The sequence below is a fragment of the Tripterygium wilfordii genome, chromosome 21 (genome assembly GCF_013401445.1).
Source record: "Tripterygium wilfordii isolate XIE 37 chromosome 21, ASM1340144v1, whole genome shotgun sequence".
Taxonomy (NCBI): Eukaryota; Viridiplantae; Streptophyta; class Magnoliopsida; order Celastrales; family Celastraceae; genus Tripterygium; species Tripterygium wilfordii.
This window is the reverse complement of record NC_052252.1, coordinates 16,054,603-16,067,562: the sequence shown is the minus strand read 5'-3', so window position 1 is coordinate 16,067,562 and position 12,960 is coordinate 16,054,603. Positions and strand designations below refer to the sequence as shown.

Genomic DNA, 12,960 nt, shown 5'->3' with positions numbered 1-12,960 from the left:
ATCATCCCATAGAAAACAACCTAAAATTAACATCATTTGATTCTCTTGATGATGTTTGGTCAAATACTAATTATATGTGTCATGTAATTATATGATTGGATAAACTTTTTTGGTAATCTATTGTACATAAATTATTTTTTTTTAAAAAAATATTTATGCAATTACTGACCTTTGACTGTGTATTGGGTAAATCTATGTACTAACTCTCGTAAAAACTCACAAATCACATTGTCAGACAAACACATGGTAATTCAACGTACGAGTTCGAATAAAAATCTAACCCACAATCTCTAGAGAGAAGACTCCTTCATAACCGTTAGATTAAGAGTTAATTTCTATACAATAAACTTATTTACTTTGACTCCTTCCCCTCTCTCCTACCAAATACACTAACTAAAACAACAAAAGCTAGATTCAAAATGTAATAAGTAGGCAATCACATTCATAATCTCTAGAGGAAAATAATGCTCGACGTCTAGTTGTCTTTATTGCAAGTCTTGAAATATAATTTCAAATCATTTCACTTGACCAAAAAAAAATAATATTGTTTTTTCATTATGCGGAAAATTTTTCTCCACAATATTCACGTATACTTTTATGTATGTATACATGAACACAATTCTTCAAAAGACTCTACATATACACCCACAACTATGCACTCCAATGTATGATTCTTAATTATTACAATTATATTAGTTAAAGTTTTGTTGGGGCTAAATATGGCTGGTCGATCGATGTATCTACGTTCAACATATGGTATTGTGTGTCTTATTTTAGGATATTATACCGTTTACCCCATTTAAACTCGTGAATTTTTGGAGGTGGGAAAATGAGTACGTTAATGACCAACTAGATATGTATCCGTATTTCTCCTCAACATTTGCTGTATAAACACAAGTAGCTTATATAGTTATATGTATCTATTTATATAGTTATATGTATCTATATATGTGTGTCTCTCTCTCTATATATATATAAAGGTAAACACAACTAGCTGAGTTAGTGCTTGCATGATATTAACATGAAATGATGATTGAAAACAAAAATGAAGTATAGTAATGCGCCTCAATCGATCAAATCAAATTTAATACACAAATTCCAATAATTACAGTACTTTCTGGATCATGAGAGAAGCCTATGCTAATTGGTTTGATATACATATTTTCATTATTTAAGTGATTAATTACTTCACAAAACGCACATAAACATTTGAACCCATGATTAGATTCCTTATAATTTGTGTTTACACTCAAATTAATGAAATATTCATGTTTTTTTTTTCTATGAAGAATAATAATTAAAGTGAAGGAATAACTAATGACATTTTTTCTATGGAGAATAATAGTTAACTATTCATTTTTTATAATAATAATTATTAAAGTTGTTAAATATTTTACTTGGGCCAGCTCAAACCAGCCCAGAAGTAGTAATTCGCTGGATCCATGGGCTTGACCCAGTTAAGTGTTGGATACTTTGATTGAGACTTTTAACGATAAAATCAGAGATTGATGGATCGACACGTCACACGTACCTGAAGAAGAAGAAGAAGAGAGCCACAAATCTGTGGAGTCTCTAGAACTTTTGAGTAGAAGATGAAGCTTTTCCTTAGAACAGCTCCTCTGATTGTGAAATCAATTCGAAGGGCTTCGTTCGCGTGTTCTGCTGCTTCTGATCCGAAATGGGGAGGTCGAATTTCGATGGTGCAGGGCGCATCCAGAGGAATCGGCCTTGAATTTGTTAGCTTCTATTCTTCTTCGTCTTCTTTTACTTTTATGTATTTCTTCCCCGATAATTGCACTTTATAGGGTTAGGTTATGTCCGCATTTCTATGTATATATGAATCACATTATGCTGTCTAGAAGTTCTTGATTGCAATGTTAGCTTGCTTTTAGATAACCTGTATGGACGGATTCTGGCTACAATGTGTGTTAATGTTCTCGGTGTACTTGTATCGGGCGTTGTTAGTATGCTTATCGGAACTGAAGTGGATGATTATTCGGCTAGGAAGTTGACTAGTTAACTGGGTCATTGGTTCAACAACCATTTTATGAATAATATAAGTGAATATTGGATTTACGCACCCAACTTTGGATGTAAAAAATATGTCTTATTTGCTAGTGAAAGTTTATGTTTTTAATAGATTTGTTATAGAAATCTGGGGAATTTCCATAATAATACACAAAATTCATGTATTAAATCTTAAAAAAGAGAGGCAAACAACACAAGTGCAGAAGGATCCTGCAGTGGACGGGTTGGGGATGGACAGAATGTACGTAAACCTTACCGTACATAATATCTGGTGAGGCTGTTTCCATAAATTGAACTTCTGACATTTACTTGCAACCCTGCAAGCTCTACAATTGGGTCACATGTTCGCTTGTGTACTAAATCTTTAGACTTTGAAAAAATAATTGATTGAGACCCCACGAACTCGCCTCCAATTTCAATCCGATGGTCTTGATATAGCCATGTTAGTTGTTTCTAAATCTGAATAAAGAAGGGAAAAAGCTATTTGAAGAAGTCAACTCAATAAGTTCGGTCGCTTGTGTATAATGTTTATAAGCTGCAATTTTTGGCTAGTTATGATGCTGTAGCTAGTTCCGGTTTGACAACTTGTTTTTCCTGCTATCATAACCATTCTTGCTAGATAGTTTAAACAAGTGTGGGCAATACTTTATGTGATCTTGTTGTTATCAATTTAGCATATGTCCCAGTGTGATATTTTTTTGTGTTTAGTAAATAAAAAATAACCCTTTTATGTCCTGAATACTCCAGCTTTTCATTTCAAATTTCATACAGATTTCGAATTCATTAATTCTCCTTCCCAAACTTTTTACCTGCTTACTGCTTCATATAGGTTAAACAACTGCTGGAAAATGATGATAAAGGACAGGTTATTGCAACATGTCGTAAACCCGACGAGGCAACAGGTCTTCTTGATTTGAAAAATAAGTTCGCTCAACGACTGGATCTTTTACAGTTGGATTTGACCATTGAGAAAACCATAGAGGTTTGTTTTCTTTCTTTTCCTATACCTTGTTCTGGAATCGCTAATCTAGAATTCCAAAATGAAACAGACTTCAGCAGTGTCCTGTAGATTAATATTCCGAAAGCTTTCACCTCATTTATGATCATCATCACTATTCCCTTTTACCTGGATTTGCACGTCCAAGATGAACTACGGTATCAGAAATTGTCATGAGATTGTAAGATCTGATTAAATTTTGTCATGAGATAGTAGGATTTGATTATTTTTCTTGCTATTCTTTTTGGAAGTTAGATGAAGTTCAGTTTTTTATCGTCATATAATATCTATTACTTACAGTAAATAACGATCATTGCATGTGTTCTCTCACCTGACTTTGTGTTGTATGTCAGGCATCTGCCAACTCCATTAGGGAGAAATATGGCTCCTTGGACCTTCTCGTTAATGCATCAGGCATTCTTTCGATTCCCAATGTGTTGCAACCAGGTAGAGTTAGTGCTTTATTGCCCAAGATTGTTACTTAGTAACTTGCCTTAACATCTGCCATATGTTATCTCTGGAGTGGTTTGGAAGCTTAATAATTTTTTAAGGAATTTTTAACTCTTTTCTTCAACTTTAGAGCCAGTGAGCTGACTGAAATCATTTTACATGATGTCCAGTGCAGAAACAACATTAAGCAAAGTAGAGAGGTCATCCCTGATGCTTGCTTACGAGGTTAATGCTGTGGGTCCTATTCTAGGGATCAAGGTACAGTGAGTGGAATTTTCAGTTTGTAATTGATGACTGGCAGAAGAAACCCAATTTGAGCCTAGCCTCATTTTGCATGAAGACTCAACATCTAACGAAGCATGAAATGCGTTTAGGTCCTAATACCGTGAGATGAAAAGGACGGAATATTTTCCATGATTTTCTTTGGAATTTTAATTTGTATGTTCCAACACCAAGCAAAATACTGCACCGGGGCCTTAATTGTCATGCCATTTATAAACTCGGATCCGCCCACTTTTCTCAACTTCTACGATTAGTGTTTCATTGTCTGTCTTCTTCACTTGCAGCACATGTGGCCTCTGCTGAAACTTGGAGGAAGTTTTGGGACTGAAAAGGGTGTTGCAGTTGTGGCCAACATTAGTGCCCGGGTGGGTTCTATTGGGGATAATCGCCTGGGAGGTTGGCATTCCTATCGTGCTTCAAAGGCTGCACTTAACCAGTGTACGGCTGCTTCTCTTCGTTTTCCTTCACACATGTTTTCCCTATTATAGGCAAAGAAAATAGAATGAGGAAAAAGAAAGGTCAATTGGGTAGCTCGATAATATTTATATTTTTCTTGCCAATTTACCCATTTAAATAAGAGTGCTGCAAAAGTGAGAGTGAGAGGAAACGGAAATATAGAAAATAGGGGGAAAAAAATAAAGAAAGAATGATGAAACCAGATGTCTGACTTCTGTAGTTTGTTTCATTCTGTGATGATGGTCTTATAAATAATGCTTGCAGTGACCAGAACTGTATCGGTGGAATTTGCTCGAAAGAAAGATCCAGTAATATGCATTTTGCTGCACCCGGGCACCGTGGACACTGATCTCTCCAGGCCATTTCAGCGGAATGTTCCCACGGGCAAGCTTTTCACCAAAGAGTTTTCAGTGCAGCAGCTCTTGAAGATTATTAACAACGCAAAGACCCATGACAATGGCAAATTCTTTGCCTGGGATGGTCAGGAAATCCCCTGGTAACATGGTTATTTTATTCTGTGTGCATAGACTGAAAATTATGAGTCTTGCACGTTTCGAGTTTGAAGTTTGCACCCCTCTTATCACTCTGTCTGGTAGAAGCTATTTTCCTGTTTAGCTTATAATTGATCCTGAATGATTATTTATTTATTTATATTATTTGGCGCAATTTTTGTACAACTAAGACTCTAGCAATTTGCATTCCATCAATAAATTGCATTCCATCAATAAACAATCCCTCGGACATGATATCCACATTCAATTTCACATTTTCTAGCCCCAGTCAATACATCAGCATTTGGAAGGACAGAAAAAATAAAGATTTTTTAGAGTACAAAAGTCGAGCGTTTGCTTATGCCACCCCTGTAGGTGAATCTTGATGAGATTCAACCATTACTAAAGGCTACATTGAGTGTACAAATAGCAAAGTTATGAATGAATAGGGGAGGGTATCCTCCCAGCCTTATACATTCAAGCTACATGAATGTTTCTAACACTAAAGACGTGCAACTCTTCTTGCTGCGACTTCAGACGTTATGGAGGTGATTCCTCATTTGATTATGCCAGGCCTGTTGGCTTGGGATTTTGATCTAGTCTTGCTTGCTTTCTTTGCAGTGTCAGTTGTTAAAGCATACATTCTCACAGCAAAGAGTTCCTCGGGAAGTCCCCTTTGATCCTGGTAGAAACAGAGTTAGCATATGCTACCCAGATAAACAAGTTACTTCTTAGTTTATACGAACAAACTAAGTGATCCCAGAAACCCGTAGGCAGTAACTCTTACAAATGTCATCTATGTCGACTGTTCCACATAACATACATCCAAAGAAGAGGAATGGCTTAAATTGTTTCCATTAACATCCTTGCAGTTTGTGGCACAAATCACTTACAAATGTGCCTCAAGTCACAAGTTTGTTAATGTAAGTTTAAGTTGCAGAAGAGAAGCCTATCCTATACCTCATGTAACTAATTGTTCCTCCAAAAGAACACAATGTATTCCTTTACGGAGCAACTTCTCAGTCGTGATAATTTATTTGGCAGGAACTTGAGCTTGTGAGATTATTGGAGGTGAGCATATGGGAAGACAAAAAATTCAGGAGTAGAGCCCAGATGGTAAATTAGCTTAATTAAATAGTTACTGACTGCCCAATCGCAAACACTTAGTAGACAATATACAGAGGATCAACATGTCAAAAAGCATTATTCTTTCGAGTTGCAGATCAAGAAAACGAAAGTTACCCTGGATTTGTAGAGATGCAACCCACAGCGAGTAAAAAGCTCCTTGAAATATAAGTCCGACCTGGTGACACTGCGATCTTCTTTGTCCAATACAAATCCTGCAAACATGCAAATAGAGAAGGCACCAATATGAGCTTTGTGCAACAGAAGTACAGAACATACGAATCAATATGCGTTGAAATCAGGTTAAACATAGTAACATGGTTTTTAAGCAACCCTGTCATTAACAACTACTTAGAATTCTTTGAGCTTCCTCTTATAATCAATTTTAATTCAGAAAGAAGCAGCCGTGAAGGGACTCAAATGATGCTGTACCACCATATAGAAGAAAAACAAAGTAGGGTTACATTGCACCAACTTAATGCTGTACCGTTTCTTGCAATATTTTCCTTCAGGACAAAAAATCCACCTGGTTTGAGGCCAATCTGGGATAAAAATATTAATCAGTGATCCAAGTATAGAAACATTAGTTAACTTTAACTTAAACAGAGGATAATAAGATAAACAAGAGTGGGCTCTCAATTTCTTTAAATATATAGTTGTTTGATCAGATCAAGCTACAACCAAACATTAATTCCGTTAATATCCCAATATCAATCAAAAACTAACAATTAATAGATGAAAATGTCAGATTCAGTAAAGCATACAGCCGAAAGACTGCTAAGATGAGCAAAAGAAAATTCACCACATTTTAAAATTCGGGTTTTCATCATCTTACAAATAATCATTAAGCAACCAACAGGGACGAACAACAAATTTACATGATTTTTCAGACACATTGGCATTTTGAACCAAAAAAATAGATTGTATTCTGATGCCAGCTACTCTACAATGAGTGTGAGAATTAAAAGCGAAAGAGCTATAAAACAAACTATTTGTAGGTAATTAAACAATGCAGGACAAAGATGATCAACAAATAGAAGATAAATACTGAAAACACTACAAACATTGGATAAAAGGTCACCAAAATAACATTTCAATTTCATTATGGTAGAGTTGAAGGGGTGCAACCTAGGACACATGTTCAATTACTAGAAACAGCCTCTTCACATATTATGTGGGGTACACACATCTTGTCTGCCCCCTACCCTTCCCTCTTAGGAGCCTTGTGCATGAGTGTTGTTTGCCTAATGTCCTCATAAGATATGAGTGCTTCAAAGGTCTAGTTTCTCCTTAAATGAAGTCAGTCACAAACTCACAATAAATACCTCATGCAACAAGCATACCTCTTCACCCAAAAGGAATGCAGGCTTACCTTTGCTCTCTTAAAAAATGACACAAAGTCATTATCAGTGAGGTGCCCAATACACCATTGGACCCATATAACATCATATCTTCCTGCATCGGGAGTGAACTCCTGAAAATAAAAGGGAGGAACGGGGGAATCATGTGAGGATCATCTATGGGTGGAGCAAGGCATAACAACACCACAGTTACAAAAATATTATGTCCTTAAGATTGCTTTTTGGATATAATACAATCTTAATATAAATCGATCACCTGAAGTGGGACACAGAAAAAATTAGTGGCTTTGTGCATGTCAGGGGCTGTGTGATTTTCAGGGGCCAAACTTTCTCGGGCAGCATCCAGGAAATGTGCCACAGGCTCAAGAAGATCAACCTGGCTACAAAAGAAACATTAAATAAAAATGCGAGAAGAAGATGAGCCAAATCCAAAAGATCATGCTATCGACATACACAACCATATAGTGCTATCTATTTCAAGAACATGACATACACAACGCAACAAAGACATCCTGCAATACACGACAAAGACACCCTGCATGACAGTACAAGGAGACCCAGGAGGCTAAGTGTATGAGGCAACCTGTTATCAGTTATCACCAATTCTGAATAACACAACATTCGAATGGCACTGTCACACCTGAAGAGTTAATTTTAGGAAAAACGAAAACTATATACTGGGAAGGCAAGTAAATGCTCAGTTGTCAAAGTTTCTACAGAAATAAATTGTGTAATTTAGAATGTATATCTGGGTTGAGTTATATTGAGGACACAATTCCAATATCAAAATCTTGCGGGGAAAAAAAAAGGTATGATGTATTGATAGACTCTGTCACCTAATTTGAATGACACCTTTACTCTGTTTGAATTAAGGATCTTAATACAACAATTTTTCGAGGCAAAGGTCAGTGAGAACTTCAAGCAATTTCAACTTGAAGCCCTCATTTCTATGGTATGAGACTTTAAAGCAACTTTACCACTATGCCAGACAATGCACAGAAACAAATATTTAGATGAACTTTGAGCCGAACTTGAAGGTTAAAAGAGATTAGAGATCCCTTTTATGTTTGAAATAAATGGAGACGTGCCTTGTCAGGCCCATGATCTTTCCTAAAAAAAGGAATTGCTACAACAGTAAAATAGGAACAACACTTGAAGAAATTTCAGTTTCTGGTATATGTACACTATAAAAATTTAAAATAGAGAAACATACAATTACCTCATTAAAATAACGTAGGAGAAGATTCTTCGTGATTCTCCCAATGCCCGAACCGCAATCTACAATAGTTTGGTTAATTGCAGAAGTACTTAAGCAAAACAAAAGCTGAATAATTGTTACTCAAAATAGGTTTTCATACATATAAGGTCTACGTGATAACCTTAAAAACAAATAAGAAAAAAAGAAGGGTACCAAGGGCAACAAGATGACGGCTTTTGCCACCATCGACGAATCTCTCAGCTAAGAGGGTGTTAAGGAATGCTTCACTACCGTTGATATCGGCGTCGTTCACCTGCCCAAACCCACCCAACACTCCTTCCACCGACGCCTCCACGCCCTTTTGTACATCACTCACACAAGAGATAAAGAAATTAAAACTCAAATTCGAAGCTAATCCTCTAATTTTCTGGAAAACAAACGGAAAATTCAATCTGATAGGATTATTAATACTCACTTCCCAATACGCGACGCCGTCACTGTACCATTGGGTCTTCCTATTATCGTCCCCGGCGTGTTCTCTCCACATCTCCTCTGCGTTACTGAACGTCCGACCATCGGAGTCAGACCCGCTGACCTCCATGGACTTGGGACTAACGGAGTCACAGGTTCTAAAGCGTCGGCCGAAGGAGACGCACTGTGTAAAGAAGCGGAACGGGATGTGGAGGGAAAGAAACGAAACGGGTGGTTCACAATTGGGTTTGGATCGGATCCACTTTGATGCATATGGATATGGACATAGAACGTCCATGACCGCCCACCGCCACAAGAATCAGTGAGGAGACAAAATTTTATGTCCCAAGACAGATGTCTTGATGGGCCGGGCTGGGCCCAAATTATATTTATTAAATGCAAAATTTTAAATATTACTATATTATTATTAAATCCCTTAGGAGAAGGATTTTCTTAAATTTCCTTTTAAAAGGATGAACTACAATAAGATTCGAAACAGTGATCCAGAAGCTGGGCCTATGGATCAAGTACAGGTGGGAGTTTTATTGGAAATGGTCCTTCAGCCCACTGGATTGAAGCCGGTCCATTTAGTGACATTAGGCCCACTTGGCTAAATTATGGGCTACGGCCCATGTGGGAATTATTGATGCATTGAAGACTAGTCAATAGAAATCTTTGATGCACAATGCTTGTCCTCTCAATTTTGATTCACTACGACCTAAATACGTGGACCAACCACATGTATATGTCGAGTTTATGAGTAATGCACAGCACAAAATTCAAAGATTCTGTTTGTTTATTTTGTCTACACAAATTTTGTGTCAAAACATTTCTCTTCTTCTTTAACCGAGATATCACACTATATAAGTTTATCATTTGAACATCTTATATAGATTTAAAATTCAGACCATCAACACACAGAAATTTCTCGAGCCCAATGCGTGACTAGAAGAACATTAATGTGAGCCAAACACAGTTGACTACTAAATGGTAATGAGATGCTTCCAATCATCACAACTCAATTTAGGATTATATTTACTAAGCATATTCCTTTTGTGATGATTAATGGTTTAAATGATTGATTTGGACCACATAACCCTCAGCCAAGCACATGGACTGTTACTTAGGTCATCACCTAAGAACCAATTAATTAGCTCAAGCAAATAATAATCCAGTGATCTGACATTGTAAATATTATATATGTTTCATTGTCTTTTATATGAAAGGCCAAATTAAATCATAAACACAATTTATAACCAATTAACTAATCATGAATTCTCTTTATGCGGATACTCGTAAATTATATTATTTTACGCACCTCAATTTTATTATTGATTTGAAATATGTGGGACAAAAAATAATGGCTCCACTTGTCATTTCACTTTTAAAAATACTTAAAAAGTGGAGTGCACAAGTTATTTAGTTACTGACGTATCCACTTGAGAATTTCTGATTAACTAATATGATATTAAGTTAATGATGCCTTCTTGTATGGGACAAATTAATTAGGTGGGATTGAAAGATAATCTAGCTGTAACAAGAAGTTATGTAACATGCACAAATGATTGTGAATGTGGACCCAAAAAATGATTCTCCTGTGCTGGCCTCCAGGCTAGCAAAACCCTTGGGAACAAAAGAAATAAAAAAACAAATCCCCCCAACGGCTCCCATGCGGTGGCTCCAGATAAGTGACCGTTGTGGGCCCCTTTTGAAAATATATAGCCGTTGTAAAACCCACCAGTTTTCTCACCATCCAAACACCATCCTCATCACCAACACAAAAAGGGTGAAATCAAAATCAAATCTTGAAGTGGGTTTTCTCTCTTTTTCTTCCTTTTTTGTAGTCTCTTCTTTTGTTTTGATTGTTGGGATCTCATTTCCACATTCTATTGGTTTTTGCAATTTTTCAGTTTTGATTGTCAACAACCATGACTGTTGAAGCTGTGGAGAGGGCTGAGTTTGTGATCTCTCAAGAAGAACCCAAGAAGGTTGTTGCAGAGACTGAAAAGGCTGTAGAAGAAGTGAAGCAAATGGATTATTCCAAGCCCCAAATAGTACAGAAGAGCTCTTCCTATAGGGAAGAAAGTAACTTCCTCTCTGATCTCAAGGAGTTTGAGAAAAAGGCTCTGAATGAACTAAAGGCGAAACTTGAAGAAGCCATTCTTGGGAACACTCTGTTCAAGAAAGACGAGCCAAAGAAGAATGAGAAGGAGAAGCCAGAAGTAGAAGAGAAAGAGAAGGAAAGTGAAACCAAAAAGGGTGAAGAAGAGGCTGGAAAAATTGAAGAAGTGAAACCAAAGGGAGAAGAGAAGGAAAATGAACCAAAAGAAAGCGACGAAGAGAAGAAACCCCAGGTGGCTCTTGAGGAAAAGAGTATTGAAGTCGATAAAGATATCTCCATTTGGGGAGTTTCCCTTCTTCCCAGCAAAGGCGCAGAGGGTACTGATATGGTGCTCTTGAAGTTCTTGAGGGCTAGGGAGTTCAAGGTCAATGATGCCTTCGAGATGCTCAAGAAAACGCTTCAATGGAGGAAAGAGGCCAACATTGATTCAATCTTGGGCGAGGAGTTTGCCTCAGATCTAAGCTCTGTTGCATACATGAATGGCGTGGATCGTGAAGGTCATCCTGTTTGTTACAACATTTTTGGAGTGTTTGAGAATGAGGAGCTATACACCAAGACTTTTGGGACCGAGGAGAATCGCGGGCAGTTCTTGAGATGGAGGTTCCAACTGATGGAGAAGGGCATTCAAAAGCTTGATATGAGGCCTGGTGGGGTTACTTCTTTGCTTCAAATCAATGATCTAAAGAATTCTCCTGGAGTCTCAAAGAAAGACCTAAGGGTTTCCATGAAGCAAGCTGTTGGGCTTTTGCAGGACAATTACCCTGAATTTGTTGCCAGAAATGTAAGTTTCATGCTTCTTTGTGTCTCTCTCTCTTTTTCTATCTGATAGTAAATCTTGGAAGAATACCCATGATTTCTTGGTTCTTGAATCCATGAAAAGTATCTGATGGTGTCTACATGATTCTAAATGCAGATATTCATAAATGCTCCATTTTGGTACTATGCTCTGAATGCTCTCCTGTCTCCTTTCTTAACCCAAAGAACTAAGAGCAAATTTGTCATTGCTCACCCGGCCAAGGTGACCGAAACCCTTCTCAAGTAAGTCTTCCTTCTTCAATTAATGACATCAATCTTGATGGTCACTCCATTAGACACTGAAAAGATGAGTTTTAATGCTCTATTGAAGGTACATTTCTGCTGAGGAGATCCCAGTGCAGTATGGTGGCTTCAAGAGGGAGAATGACTTCGAGTTCTCCAAGGCTGATGATCCGGTTTCAGAACTCACCGTCAAGGCCGGATCAACTGAAACCATTGAGATACCTGCAGCTGAGGTAATAATAATCCCTTTGCCAGATTCTGATTAACTATCTTGAGCACAATGTTAGTTAAGCCAACTCTTTCATAATTTCATCTCCTTCTCCTTGACCTGTTGGTGATAGGTTGGATCTACATTGGTATGGGACTTGACTGTTTTGAATTGGGAAGTGATTTACAAGGAAGAATTTGTGCCCAGTGATGAAGGTTCATACACTATCATTGTCCAGAAAGACAAGAAGATGGGTTACAATGAAGGACCAATCCGCAACACTTTCAGGAACAACGAAACTGGGAAGATTGTTCTGACGATAGTGAATAGCTCGAACAAGAAGAAGAGGGCTTTATATCGATACATGATCAAGAACTGCTTGCACTGAATATATAATATTGTTTCATTTTTTGGTCTATTTATATAGATATTATTTGTTATTCCATTCTTTTATTGATTGAAACTGTTTGAGGACATCATTCTTTTGTTCCAGGATGAACATGATCTGTTATTTGATACCTCTTTTTCTCCTCTTTTGAGGATTTTCTTGCTGCAGATTTGTGATTGCAGTACTGTTTGTTAATGAAAATTTATTGAGATTTATTTGCACTTATTTAATGTCATCTACTGCCCTCAGATTTGTAATTCAAAAACAGAACTTTTCTTGATAAAGTTTTTTTATAATTTTTATTTACTTTTTATATGCAATCCTTGTGGATTTGATGATCTGGAT

The 12,960-nt window shown here is 37.1% G+C and overlaps 3 protein-coding genes across 3 annotated transcripts; 2 read left to right on the top strand and 1 right to left on the bottom strand.

Moving 5' to 3' along the window:
• The first annotated feature begins 1,521 nt into the window (after positions 1-1,521).
• LOC119987865 (C-factor) lies at positions 1,522-4,887 on the top strand. The gene is made up of 6 exons (XM_038832764.1): positions 1,522-1,736; positions 2,858-3,010; positions 3,379-3,472; positions 3,651-3,733; positions 4,042-4,195; positions 4,478-4,887. Exons 1-6 carry the CDS (start codon positions 1,593-1,595, stop codon positions 4,711-4,713), a joined length of 864 nt encoding a protein of 287 aa, XP_038688692.1. The 5' UTR covers positions 1,522-1,592; the 3' UTR covers positions 4,714-4,887.
• A 47-nt stretch (positions 4,888-4,934) lies between these two features.
• On the bottom strand, positions 4,935-9,181 carry LOC119987864 (alpha N-terminal protein methyltransferase 1). The gene is made up of 8 exons (XM_038832763.1): positions 8,864-9,181; positions 8,602-8,746; positions 8,410-8,468; positions 7,447-7,566; positions 7,202-7,303; positions 6,317-6,371; positions 5,947-6,044; positions 4,935-5,386 (listed from the first exon to the last, which is right to left on the bottom strand). The coding sequence occupies exons 1-8, from the start codon at positions 9,155-9,157 to the stop codon at positions 5,261-5,263; spliced, it is 999 nt and encodes a 332-aa protein (XP_038688691.1). The 5' UTR covers positions 9,158-9,181; the 3' UTR covers positions 4,935-5,260.
• A 1,338-nt stretch (positions 9,182-10,519) lies between these two features.
• Positions 10,520-12,840, top strand: LOC119989013 (patellin-4-like). Its single transcript, XM_038834295.1, has 5 exons — positions 10,520-10,669; positions 10,770-11,762; positions 11,895-12,019; positions 12,108-12,252; positions 12,361-12,840. Exons 2-5 carry the CDS (start codon positions 10,788-10,790, stop codon positions 12,613-12,615), a joined length of 1,500 nt encoding a protein of 499 aa, XP_038690223.1. The 5' UTR covers positions 10,520-10,669; positions 10,770-10,787; the 3' UTR covers positions 12,616-12,840.
• The last annotated feature ends 120 nt before the right edge of the window (positions 12,841-12,960 follow it).

Bases quoted from the DNA above. Each gene is read 5' to 3' on its own strand.
- LOC119989013 (XM_038834295.1), top strand. From the start codon at position 10,788: ATGACTGTTGAAGCTGTGGAGAGGGCTGAGTTTGTGATCTCTCAAGAA. The intron at 11,763-11,894 runs GTAAGTTTCATG...TTCTAAATGCAG, and splicing joins CTGAATTTGTTGCCAGAAAT to ATATTCATAAATGCTCCATT. The intron at 12,253-12,360 runs GTAATAATAATC...TGTTGGTGATAG, and splicing joins TTGAGATACCTGCAGCTGAG to GTTGGATCTACATTGGTATG.
- LOC119987865 (XM_038832764.1), top strand. From the start codon at position 1,593: ATGAAGCTTTTCCTTAGAACAGCTCCTCTGATTGTGAAATCAATTCGA. The intron at 1,737-2,857 runs GTTAGCTTCTAT...TGCTTCATATAG, and splicing joins GAGGAATCGGCCTTGAATTT to GTTAAACAACTGCTGGAAAA. The intron at 4,196-4,477 runs GTACGGCTGCTT...TAATGCTTGCAG, and splicing joins AAAGGCTGCACTTAACCAGT to TGACCAGAACTGTATCGGTG.
- LOC119987864 (XM_038832763.1), bottom strand. From the start codon at position 9,157: ATGGACGTTCTATGTCCATATCCATATGCATCAAAGTGGATCCGATCC. The intron at 7,567-8,409 runs GTAATTGTATGT...TTTTGTAGCCAG, and splicing joins TCCTACGTTATTTTAATGAG to GTTGATCTTCTTGAGCCTGT. The intron at 6,045-6,316 runs GTACAGCATTAA...GCATGTTTGCAG, and splicing joins GGAAAATATTGCAAGAAACG to GATTTGTATTGGACAAAGAA.